Source organism: Thalassophryne amazonica, chromosome 16 (assembly GCF_902500255.1).
Source record: "Thalassophryne amazonica chromosome 16, fThaAma1.1, whole genome shotgun sequence".
Classification (NCBI taxonomy): Eukaryota; Metazoa; Chordata; class Actinopteri; order Batrachoidiformes; family Batrachoididae; genus Thalassophryne; species Thalassophryne amazonica.
The window spans coordinates 18,001,305-18,014,837 of NC_047118.1; the positions used below are offsets into that span (position 1 = coordinate 18,001,305).

At 40.7% G+C, this 13,533-nt stretch overlaps 1 protein-coding gene across 1 annotated transcript in view; it reads right to left on the reverse strand.

Moving 5' to 3' along the window:
• Nucleotides 1-13,533, reverse strand: part of icam3 (intercellular adhesion molecule 3) — a 55,939-nt gene that overhangs the window by 8,090 nt on the left and 34,316 nt on the right. Inside the window, exons 14-18 of the mRNA XM_034190502.1 lie at nt 9,919-10,188; nt 9,484-9,807; nt 9,141-9,392; nt 7,457-7,605; nt 2,361-2,404 (exon numbers count right to left, since the gene is read on the reverse strand). Coding sequence (XP_034046393.1) covers nt 2,361-2,404; nt 7,457-7,605; nt 9,141-9,392; nt 9,484-9,807; nt 9,919-10,188 — 1,039 coding nt within the window. The remainder of the gene's footprint in view (nt 1-2,360; nt 2,405-7,456; nt 7,606-9,140; nt 9,393-9,483; nt 9,808-9,918; nt 10,189-13,533) is intronic.

A 13,533-nucleotide genomic window follows, 5' to 3' on the forward strand; every position in this document is an offset into this window, starting at 1 on the left:
GTTTTTAAGGTGAATTATGGAGTTTTTTTTTCCAGTAACATCTAGCAGTGAGGTTTCAGATTGTAACCAAACCTGGCCCCTCCCCTTCCAAGTGTGCACACGTGTGTGCGCACACTCACAACCAAGTATTCTGTCTTTGCTGAAACATATACAAAAGACAACAAGGCTGACCAACCTATCTGTATGACATACTGTAAAGAAACACAGAGATAAAAGCTCTTCTACAGGAGCAGATTGGACAGACTCTAAATGCTGCTAGCAAGTGTTGTGCTATTATCACTGTACTGGTGCAAGCCTGTTGTATAATGTCATCAAAACAAAACTGTTTTGTCTTTTTACAAAAGCAGGCCAATGCTTTTCTGCCAAGGAGGAGGAGAAAAAAAAGGAAATCTCCACAAAAACAAAATATAATTAAAAACTATGTGGAGATGGACACGTTCAGTAGCAAGCTACTGTTACTCAAGTTCAGCCAGTTATTTTATTTTTTCCCCTCAATATGTTAAACTGAGTTTTTGCACAATGTTGAGCACGTTCTTGTTTGGCTTGATGACCTTCAGAAGATAAAATTTTGTTAGTCATAATGGTGTGGTGGGAGCTGGTCGTTTGTTGGCATTAGCCAATTCCATGTTGTTAGCTGTACAATCAATTCCAGAATACAAACCGCAGTCCTCTCTACCTACACTGTAGAGGTGAAGACACTTGGGAGTGCTCATAAAGGCCACAGCCTATGTTAAGACAATGGGTTTTCCTGTGAAATGCTGTATGATTCCTTTACAGTTACATTATCCAGGCTGCTGTTGGCAGCTGAGAAAGCTGTGAAGACTCAGTTTTTGGGTGCAGTTACAAGCTGTTAACACAGACATTAGAAAGTGATTAAACAAAAACTTCATAATTCACCTTTAAAAGCTAGGCACCACTGAATTTCAGCTGTCACAGCAACAGGATACACACACACACACACACACACACAAAATACACTGTCCAAGAATTGTTACCGGTACATCAGACATTATAGTAACTCAACACTGGATTCTTTGGCTCATATTCAGGTCATTTGCATTGTAGGTACAATACAGAACACCTTTCAGTGCATAACATTTTGAAACAGTCTCCTTGCTTATGTATATGTGGCAAAATCATTTTACAGAACATGGCAGCAGCTGCTCATTCCCCCATACAAACACTCATTCATCATTTCACTCATAGCAGAAATACGTGATTGATGATTTGTGCCTTAACTATCGTAGTGTACAGTGCATCTAGGAAGTATTCACAGCGCTTCTCTTTTTCCACTTTTTTTTAATGTTATGGTTTTATTCCAAAGTGAATTAAATTTTTTCCCTCAAAATTCTACACACAATACCCCATAATGACAATGTGAAAAAGTTGAGATTTTTGCAAATTAAAATAAAAACAAAAACTAAGAAATCACATGTAGCCTTTCACAGCTTTTGTCATGAAGCTCAAAATTGTGCTAAGGTGCATCCTGTTTCCACTGATCATCCTTGAGATGTTTCTGGGTGATTCTTAGACTACGGGCACTTATGTCCTTTGATCATACTGTATGAAAAACAGAAAAAAGGGGAAATTTCACACTTTTATAGTTATCTTTACAATGAAAGTGTGTTAAGAAATTTGTTCTAGTAGTCTATGATGACTTTTTCACCTTTTTTCAACATCAATATATGCAAATTTTGCCGTTTTGTGCTTGTCCCACACCCTGACTTTTGATCTTCAATGATAAAAATGAATGGTAAAGAAATGTTTTTTCTAATGTTTTAAAATATCTCAATAAAATATCAGTAAAATAATCAAAACATAATTGGGGTATTCAATGTCATACAACTGTTGTGATTTTTTTTTTTAAACAAAATGTAGTTGTCCCACACTATTGCTGTAATTTCCATCACAACACTGTAATGTCCCTTTAAACAGTTTGTATGAAAGATTGTTTGGGTAGTTTCTATGGAGATAAACAGTGACATCAGAGCACATGTATATAGCGCCAAATCACAACAAACAGTTGCCCCAAGGCGCTTTATATTGTAAGGCAATGGTGTGGTGGAAATTACATTTACAAGGCCAATAGTGCCCGTAGTTAAAGAATCACCCTTCTACAGCTTAACTGGAGCCCACCTGGGGTAAATTCAGTTGATCGGACATGTGCAAAGGCACACACCTGTCTACATATAAGGTCCCACAGTTGACATGTCAGAGCACAAACAAAGCATGAAGTCAAAGGAATTGTCTTAAGACCTCTGAGACAGGATTATCTTGAGGCACAAATCTACAGAAACATTTTTGGTCCCAATGAGCATAGTGGCCATCATCAACTGTAAATGGAAGAAGTTCAGATCCACCAGGACTCTTCCTGGAGCTGGTCCAGTATCCAGCTCCAGTATTCCTATGTGGAGAGAGGAGAAACTTCCAGAAGGACAACTATCTCTACAGCAATCCATCAATCAGGCTTGTATGGTAGAGTGGCCAGTTGAAAGCCACTCCTTAGTAAAAGCCACATGGCAGCCCACCTGGAGTTTGCCAAAACGCACCTGAAGGACTCTCAGAGCATGAGAAACAAAATTCTCTGGTCTGATGAAACAAAGATCAAACTCTTTGGTGTGAATCCCAGGCGTCACATTTGGAGGAAACCAGGCACCATCCCTACAGTGAAGCATGGTGGTGGCAGCATCATGCTGTGGGGATGTTTTTCACCCAAAGGAACTGGGAGACTAGTCAGGATTGAGGGAAAGATGAATGCAGCAATATACAGAAACATCCTGGACGAAAACCTGCTCCAGAACACTCTTGGCCTCAGACTGGGGCAAAGGTTCATCTTTCAGCAGGACAGTGACCCTAAGCACACAGCCAAGATATCAAAGGAGTGGCTTCGGGACAACTTCGTGAATGTCCTTGAGTGGTCCAGCCAGAACCCAGACCTGAATCCAATTGAACATCTCTGGAGAGATCTGAAAATGGCTGTGCACAGATGCTCCCCACCCAACCTGATGGAGCCTGAGAGGTGCTGCAAAGAGGAATGGACAAAACTGCCCAAAGATAGGTGCACCAAGCTTGTGGTATCATATTCAAGAAGACTTGAGGCTGTAATTGCAAAGCAAAGGGTGAATATTTATGTAGATGTGATTTCTGAGTTTATTTTTAATAAGTTTGCAAATATTTCACAAAAATTTCTTCCTACAAAAACTGTGGGACACACAGAGGTGTGCCCCACAGAACATGTGGGGGTGTCCCACAGCAAGGGATAGCAAAAGCTCCTTCCGAATAAAAGCCACAGGTGCAGAAACAGGTAGTTTAGAGAGTTTTTGGTGATATTCAACTGTTTATGGGTGATTCTTAGACTACGGGCACTTAATATGTCCTTTGATCATATTGTATGAAAAACAGAAAAAAGGGGAAATTTCACACTTTTATAGTTATCTTTACAATGAAAGTGTGTTAAATTTGTTCTAGTAGTCTGTGATGACTTTTTCACGTTTTTTCAGCATCATTATATGCAAATATTGCCGTTTTGTGCTTGTCCCACACCCAGACTTTTGATCTTCAATGATAAAAATGAATGGTAAAGAAACGTTTTTTCTAATGTTTTAAAATATCTCAAAGTATCAGTAAAATAATCAAAACATAATTGGGGTATTCAATGTCATACAACTGTGATTTTTTTCAAACAAAATGTAGTTGTCCCACACTATTGCCGTAATTTCCACCACAACACTGTAATGTCCCTTTAAACAGTTTGTATGAAAGATTGTTTGGGTAGTTTCTATGGAGATAAACAGTGACATCAGAGCACATGTATATAGCGCCAAATCACAACAAACAGTTGCCCCAAGGCACTTTATATTGTAAGGCAATGGTGTGGTGGAAATTACATTTACAAGGCCAATAGTGCCCGTAGTTAAAGAATCATCCTTATATGTAATTGCACCCAGCAAACTACAGTACTTGCTGAAGAAGAAGTGCATATTATGACACTTTAAACTCTGGTTTCACAGTCCCACATTGCATGTAGAGCAGAAGTGAATTGAGACAACTACAGCGCTTGTATTTGTACCATCAATAATGCTATACCTTATCATCAAGTATGAGCTCAGAGTAATTAAAAGATACATACTTGTTGACACACTGCTTATAACAAAAATAACAGCATACTTAAAGGGGCCATATTTTGCCAAACCAGGCTAATACAACCACTGGATTTTATGAGTAATTCTAATCCAATTACATTTTTTTCCAAGAATCTGATTGGTTAATTGTCTGAGATTTCAGACTTAATATTGGGGTAGCGGTGGCAAAATATTCAACTGTTTCACATTTGGATGTATTACTCCGTGTCCTGACCAATGTTCTGATGAAATGTCATTCCAGTCCTCTGTGCAACTGCGCATGCATGCGCAATATAGTTGAGGCGCGGAACTGTCTATTTATGCGACAAGACACACAATTCGACATAACACCAGCTGCATGCGTTGCTAGCTGTTAGCTGAAAGCAAGAGAAAATCGCGTACCGACAGCACCCTCGAAATGGGTGAATTTAAGCTAGCATATGAAAGTATTGATGTGGATTCTGATACAAAATTACCGTTTCACATTTGATGGATTTTCACGTTTGATGAATTACTCCGCGCCCTGACTGCTGTTGTAACGATGGTGCCTCGGCTCGACGGTAAGCCTCGCGGCCTGAATTACCTACAGAAATATAAACCGTGCAAACGATGGAATTGAATTAGGATGGGAATAACCCTCTTGTGTTTGATGAATTGCAGAAGTTCATGCTGTTATACGGTCGCAAATAGCCGTTTCATGGCTCTGCTAACGCATCGCCGTAAAACTCATTTTTACCGGCTCTGCTTACACGTCGCTGGTAAAGTTCTATTTGCCACCATATAACCAGCATGAATGTCCACAAATCATCAGACACAACAGGGTTATTCCCTAACTGAATGCTTAGCTGCATCTTCTCTGTCTTGCATGTTTGACAATTCTTTTTTCATATTTTTTGTTTTGTTAATTTGTAATTGATAGTATGGCTAAAGCAGATGGTCACCCCGCCTGAGTCTGGTCTCCTTGAGGCTTCTTCCTACAATCAAAAAATGCTTGAGGGAGTTTTCCCCCTTACCACTGGTGTAAAGGTGCTTGTTCAGGGGGTGGTGAGGGTACCTTGCTTTTATGACTCGTCTTAGGATGCATTATGTGATGTGGCACTATATAAAGTAACTGAATATGAAAATGTAGGGTGAACCTAGCCCCCTGAGATAAGTAAACTTTAGACTTGCTGCAGACTTTTGCAACATTTTTCAAAGTTCATGCTTTGATGCTCACTGACCAGGTTTCTGCTCTGTGACACACGTCCATCATCTGGCAGGGTTTTCCCATTTTGGTCCTCGGGACTGAACGTACTGCATGTTTTCCCATTTATCCTTGATCTATTCAGTCTAGATCAGCTCAGTCAAGTGTGTTTAGCCAATCAACAGCTGGCTGAGCCACTTGGGTGGGTAGGGAGCGTTCCCATGGGATAAAAAAGCTTTTCAACCTACCATCCCCTGGTTCTCAAGACCAGACACCTAAGTGGCTCTACTTTACTCTATTCTACTCTTCTGTTTTTAGCTATTTAGATACAACTTAGTATACACTAGTAGAGTTCTACCTTAGAAATGGAATATATTCTAGAAGACATACCTTACTGAATTTTCATGTGCAGTTACTACTACAACTATATAAGGGTGATTCTTAGACTACGGGCACTTATGTCCTTTGATCATATTGTATGAAAAACAGAAAAAAGGGGAGATTTCACACTTTTATAGTTATCTTTACAATGAAAGTGTGTTAAGAAATTTGTTCTAGTAGTCTATGATGACTTTTTCACCTTTTTTCAGCATCATTATATGCAAATATTGCCGTTTTGTGCTTGTCCCACACCCAGACTTTTGATCTTCAATGATAAAAATGAATGGTAAAGAAACGTTTTTTTTTCTAATGTTTTAAAATATCAGTAAAATAATCAAAACATAATTGGGGTATTCAATGTCATACAACTGTTGTGATTTTTTTTAAACAAAATGTAGTTGTCCCACACTACTGCCGTAATTTCCACCACAACACTGTAATGTCCCTTTAAACAGTTTGTATGAAAGATTGTTTGGGTAGTTTCTATGGAGATAAACAGTGACATCAGAGCACATGTATATAGCGCCAAATCACAACAAACAGTTGCCCCAAGGCACTTTATATTGTAAGGCAATGGTGTGGTGGAAATTACATTTACAAGGCCAATAGTGCCCGTAGTTAAAGAATCACCCATAAGTATTATATAGGCCCAGAGGCCTGCTGGTACACATGCTTTTCCCCACATTCGGCAGCATGAAGTGGGTGAGACTCTATGACTCCCCCATGGACAGGATGTCAGTCCGAGGCAGGTTACTTCCCCAATGTCAGTACCCATTTATGGCTGGGTGAACTGGGATAACTCAGATTAAGTGTCTTGACTAAGGACACAACCATGACCAGCACTTGAACCTAGGTCTACATATTGGTAACCTAACTCCTGAACTCACTGGTCTCCTCTCAACTGGTTTGGTCCTGACTTTTATTTTTCTGACATGAAACTACTGCAGATTTTTGAAAACTGTCCTCTGTATGTAGCTCAGTGTACATTTTATCTGTCAAAGTATTTTTGTCGGTTTTCACAAACTAAAGAAAAAAAAAATTCAGAGAACTGTACAACATACAGAATTCCAGCATGGAAAAGATATTTGCATTCTCATTACTACAGTACTGTGATTTCTGGAGGGCGATGGCCCTGTTGTTAGGTCCAACTTAGAGTTTGAATGCAGGCTCACACCTCTTCAGACTAACTGAGCTGAGTAATTTGACTGCAGTACAACTGCAACAGACTGAACAGGTCAGGTCTGAACTTGAAAACGCATTATTTTTTAATGTATCGCAACCGTGTGTGTGTGTGTGTTGAGGTTACCCAAATATATTTTTAAAGGGATGTGATGGCTAACATGATAACTTGCTAAAATGGGTCTATTATGGCCCGTTTAAATGCAAACAACATTAATTCACTTGAGAGTAGAAGATTGCAACCTGCCAAGTTATGCTCTTATATTTGAGGGTTTGGCTCACCATTGTATACCCACAAATCGCATTCGTGACTGAGCGTCCCCACTTTCATACTTGTCAGTCACTGAGTGTCAATACAGTGTAGAAGTATAAAAAATACTCTGCTGCTGTCTTTAAAAGACAGCTGCTGGGTTCATACACTCTATAGGGGTTACACATGAGGAGATGCACATCAAATTAACCTGTTGGCAGATGTGTCCCTTCAGCAATTAACAGACATGCAATTGATTCGGTAAAAAAAAAAATCATCAGTCATTGCAAAGCCATGCACAAATGAATTAAAACAAAAAAATAAAGGTCAGCCTCATATAACTCCTGATGGGGCGGGTTGTCCTTTGGTACAGGGGCCTTTGCTGAAAGAAAACATGCCATCACGTGTCACAAAAATGACACCGAAGATGAAGAACAGCACTCCGAGGGATGCCAGCACGCCAACCAGGACTGCCAATGTTGTTCGATTCCCTGTGGGAGATTGGAGTTTGTGTTAAATTCTCTCAATCAGCTCATGTGCCCTCCTGGTTTGATTCAGGTGTTTGTGGACTTTGTTGCGGTTTTTGTAATTTATGGCTTAGGTGTGCATATTAAAACATATGGCCAGCATATTGCGTTAGTAACCATCACACCATAAGTGGACCTAATGCCAAGAAAATACCACTGGTGCTAATAATGCACCAATGGTAATGATGCACAAATCCACATTTTTTCACTTCCGATCCGATCCCAATACCTGAATTTGGATATATGTCGATACCAATACTTTTAACATCCGATACCAGAGCTCTGTTTGCTTTAATACTGTTATTATCATGAAAGAAGACCTGAAATTTTACTTATAATTTGCCAGAAGGTATATCTGAGATGGAAGCCTAGATTTGATGTTCTGGTGAAAGAATTAAGTATTTCTATTTACAGACTTAAAAGAGAAAAGACAGCGCTCTGTCTCTCTCTCCTTCTCAATTTCTCTCCCTCCCTCACTCTCTCTGTCTGTCCCTCACTCACCATTTTCCTGCTGAGCAAACATGAAGCCTTTCAAATGTAAAATAAACAGTAAATTTCTAAATGCATCACAGGAGTAACTCTAGGTAAACACTGAAGGATTTTGGTGTTTTTTCCACCATTCAGCAGAGAGAAAGTGAATCTCTGTTCAGCTGCCATCCTCAGTTGCGCCCTGAGCTGCTGTTAAAGCATTTTACAGCCTTGGGACGTTGAAGTGGCTGATTTTTCAGTAACAATTCAGTTCATTTTTTGGAAAATCCATGCTCGGAGACACAAACCATTTGAACCCGAGAGCCAGGTGAAAATTTGCTGTTACCGGTGACTTAAAACTCTTGGCTGCGGTGCGCGGAAGAACCAGCTCGGCTTCAGCTCAGAATCCTTCCCCTCCTCTCCTCCCACTCAGTAGTAAACATAGCAGAGACCAGGCAGCACGAGAGAGGTTTCACAGATGTGGTTTCTCTCCGGTAACGGAAAATCCCACAGGTTGGATCGGGAAATTCCGAGACGCAAATTACATCTGTATCGGAACCCAATACCGATACAGGATCGGATCAGCCCCAACTCTATCCAGAGTACCAAATTCTTTCAACGTGGAAAGTCATTATCTCAGATATTTTTAAGAAATTGCTCAGAAAGGATAAATATACATATTACATATACAAATGACTGAGTCTCTCATTACTACTCCACAGACATCTAAAACTGAACATTTTAACATGGGAGTCTATAGAGAATAACTCGCTCTTCAAGTCAGCCTAAAGTGGCTGTTCAAAGAAGTGCAACATTTGCCACTTCTACGATTGCTTCATTTCTCAGTACCGGAGGTCAGGGCTTGCTTGTGAAACACCACTTTACATCCTGATGTGAAAATAAACAATCATTAAAATTCCAGCAGCCTGACAGAGAACGACAGCTCAGTGGAACTATGGAATAATTAACACTGCAAGAAAATGAGGGAACACAACAAGACAAAGAACTTATTGACTTTAACAATTTCTTACTTGGTTCTTCAGCGATGATGAAATGTTTAGTTGTGCTGCCGAGCAGGTTGGTTGCTGTGCAGTTATAGGTCCCTGGGAGCAGCACTGAACCCGTCAGGGTGGGCTGATTCCCTGGATTCTCGTCTGCATAATGTGGCACCTGCCAACTGTAGACTGGGACAGGGTTTCCTGTAGCCATGCAATTTAAAGTTATTTCCCCTCTATTTGGAAGAGGCACCATCTCCGTTTTAGGTTTGATGAAGGTTGGTGGATCTGCAGATACAATTAACATAAATGCAGAAATATTTAAATAAAAAACACAAAAGTCCTGATTACTGCAGTAAAAAGGAAATTAAAAACTCACAGTGTACAATCAATTCATATGGCGTTGACGTCATTATGAGCGGATCTGCTCCTGGTGGAGCAAGGTTCAGCTTTGCTTGACAAGTGATATGAGTTCCATTATGATGTCTTGAAAAGTGCTTTTGGATGGGTATTGTAAGGTTTTGCGGTGTTGGCAACCCTGTGTCATTTACCATTAGTCCCATGACCTCTTTCCCTGTGTGCATAGTCAAAGAAAGGTTCCTTAATGGAGCGACATCAGTGACAGTGCACAACACAACGTACATTTTGTTCTCCATCAGTGGACCATCATGTAACACTGTGACTGAAACATCCTCCGGCATTTCTGTATAAATGACAGAAAGAAAAAGAAAAATCCTCATATTGGTGACACAGAATTTTCAAAATTCAGCATTGCCCTGCTTTCTAACTGAATATAAACCTTTAGATTACTTACTGTAAATGGTGATTGGCGCAACTTTGAAACACTGATCATCAGGGAGATTGATGAAGCACTTTGGTTCAATTTTCCAGGTCTGCAGAGACATGACATACCAGGAAACAGATGTTTGTTCTAGCAGTCCTGTGCCACCGAAGGGTGACTCCCAGCCCATTCCATCCATCACGGTAGCGAGTGAGCTGCAGTTTATTGAGATGGCATCTCCATATTCCACCACAACACTTGGGGGGATCAGTTCAACAGGACATGAGGCACTTAAATGATCACCTACCGGTACACAGAAAAAAAAAGATCTCACCAGGTATATCTACCACAGTGGGTACTTTCCAGGTAAAACAAAGTAGAAACTAAAAACTACAATAAACTTAATCGTACTCTCCCTTTTTATTTTAAAGGACAAGTTCACTATTTTACAACCTCAGACATGAAGTATTGTTTTAAAGTAATGATCTACTCACTGGTGGCGACTGTCGTATAAGAGAAACCCATAAACTGCACTTACTTTAGATTTCTAAATGAACTCCACACCATGTTTTCCCCAAACCTTAAAATTTGATACTTTCATTATTAACACACCCATGTTTCCACGGTGGCTTGGTGGTTAACCATATGAAACATCACAGAACAAGAAATATGTAGTGGTGTGTTCCAGCTCCATCTGAATGTGGATTTTAACTTCAAAGTCTACAAAACAAATGGTTACATGACAGACTGCTTGTTTGCGCCACAAAAGCAAATCTTGGCTTTTTTCCTTCACCCTCAGCAGGTTAAAGGCTCAGCTGAGCTCCAGCCAGTCTCAGAAAGCAACAATCTAAACAGTTTGTGCTGAGCATTATCACCGTCATTTATAACGATCAACTAAAATAGTCTCCACAACTTTTTTTTTTTTTGACTGTGACAGTTTGTCCCATTAGAAAATGTGTGCAGAAAATTACAACAGCAAATCAGTAGTGCAACAAAGTTTTCTCATGATCACAAGCCTTGTTCCTATTTTAATTATTGTGACACAATAAGGGTGTCAGTGCAGCAGACAGACGGAAAAGACAAGTGCCGCTATGTGATATTAAAAATACACTTCACCTCTTCACTTCCTTGAAGAGTTCAGCTTTGTGTTAGTTGGCTACAAACATATTGACAAAATGCAAGCATCAGTTTACATATGTAAGAAAGACAGAATATAAAATAATTTCTTTAAAAAGAAAAAGTTGCATCTTTATAGCAATGCATTCATGCAGAAATACATGTAATGATAACAGCAACTTTGCAATCACCAGGGTGGGTAGGGTGTGTTGGGCGGGGGGCATCTTTCAATGATGTTGCCCAGGGGTACTGTTAGGTTTTAATCCAGCCCTGATTAAAGCCTCGGTCCCACCGAATAATGAAGGCTGAAGAAGGAGCCACGCATGGGTGTGGGGTGATTATTTGAAGAATGACCCACATTTTCATCTTAACACGTATCCACTATGAAGGTGCCACTATGTGCCTCTCTGTACCCCGCATGTGCCGCGTAGCAGCCTCTAGTGAGCCACGACCGACCTGTCATTACAGCCTCGAATGGCTCGCATCAGCCACACTAAGCCTCGTAGTGCCATGATAGCGCTATGTTGGCGCACGTTTAGGCATGAGTTTGGTCCAAACCTCCAGCCCTCCTACACCTGGTCCCTTCAAAGTGTGGGTTTTCAATTCACAGATTCACAGCAGCATTTAAAGATGTCCCTTCTTTTTTTTTTCTTTTTTTTTTAACGCAGTCCAAAAATAGACACTCCATCACAGTTCCGCAGTTGTGCGCTTCGCGCCAGGCTGCAGTCCACCTGTAATGCACCAGACCAGCTAGACCCGAACCATGGGTTCCTGGAGAGCCGCCTCTGTGCTCATCACTGGCTCCGCGGCTCTCTGGCTTTTTTTTTTTTTTGCGGCTTTAAACACACAAAACTTTATGTTTGTCCGTTTATTTCTGCAAAAGCGCTCTTTTGCGCGCGCGCTGCTGTTGTCCTTTCATGGACAGCCGCCTCTCTACTCTTTCTGGCTTCCGTTCCATCCGTGGCTTGCTGGCTTTATTTTTTCCCTGGCTTTAAGCACAATCATTTTTACAACGTGATTCCACTTTTGACACTGTGTTCGTCTGTTTATTTCTGCAAAAGTGCTCTTTTGCGCGCTGTGCCGTTCTGCATATAGAATGAGGTGGCCGTTTTATTATATACACCTGTGGATCATTTTCAATATATATATTTCTTTATTTCTTCTGCAGCTTACAAGTCACCATGATACAACTTTTAACTTTGTGTTATGTCTTCAAAATCGGTCTTTTGTGCGCTCTCCACCTGTGTTGCCGCACAGCTCTTAGCTGCTCCACTGGAGTTATTATCTTCCATGGCTTTAAACACACATCCACTTTCACGCAGTCATCCAAATTTTAACTTTGTGTTCGTCCAATATTGACTGAAATATCACTCTTTTGTGAGCTGGCGTTCTGCCTAAATGCTCGTTTGAAGCGTGATGAGGAGTCACTACTGCCTCAGTGCGCACACACAGCGGACCTCATGTGATACATTAATTCCAGAAGTGATTACAGGTATTTTCGGCATCCAAGGTTTGACAGAAAATGATTAATCCGCTACAAAATAATTATTTTATATAGAGTCCAGCGCACAGAGCAGGTAGAATTTGGTGCGCAAAGAGGAGACCCGCTCCAAAAATAGCCTCTCAGGTCCTGCCTCAGTACGCACACACAGTGATCCATTAACAAGATATTAAATCAACATACTTTTACATACAACAGACATCAACATACAGACATACTTTTATAGCAAGGAACTGTTTTATCAAGCTATAAAAAACATTAAAAATAATTACCTTAAGCTGCTCAAAATACATCCCACATGGAGCAGGAAAGAGAGGAAAAAAAAGTGTCCAGATGAAACAGTCCTCTGTGATGCCAGAAGTGATTAGAAGTGTTTTCAACATCCAAGGTTTGGCAGAAAATGATTAATCCACTACAAAATACGAGGGCTGTCAATAAAGTATAGGTCCTTTTTATTTTTTTCAAAAACTATATGGATTTCATTCATATGTTTTTACGTCAGACATGCTTGAACCCTCGTGCGCATGCGCGGGTTTTCCACGCCTGTCGGTGACGTCATTCGCCTGTGAGCACTCCTTGTGGGAGGAGTCGTCCAGCCCCTCGTCGGAATTCCTTTGTCTGAGAAGTTGCTGAGAGACTGGCGCTTTGTTTGATCAAAATTTTTTCTAACCTGTGAGACACATCGAAGTGGACACGGTTCGAAAAATTAAGCTGGTTTTCGGTGAAAATTTTAACGGCTGATGAGAGATTTTGAGGTGATACTGTCGCTTTAAGGACTTCCCACGGTGCGAGACGTCGCGCAGCGGTCCCAGGCGCCGTCGTCAGCCTGTTTCAAGCTGAAAACTTCCACATTTCAGACTCTATTGATCCAGGACGTCGTGAGAGAACAGAAGTTTCAGAAGAAGTCGGTTTCAGCATTTTATCCGGATATTCCACTGTTAAAGGAGATTTTTTTAATGAAAGACGTGCGGACGGGTCCGCGCGTCGGGACGCAGCCGGCGCGGTGGCACAAGAAAAACACCTCCGTGTTG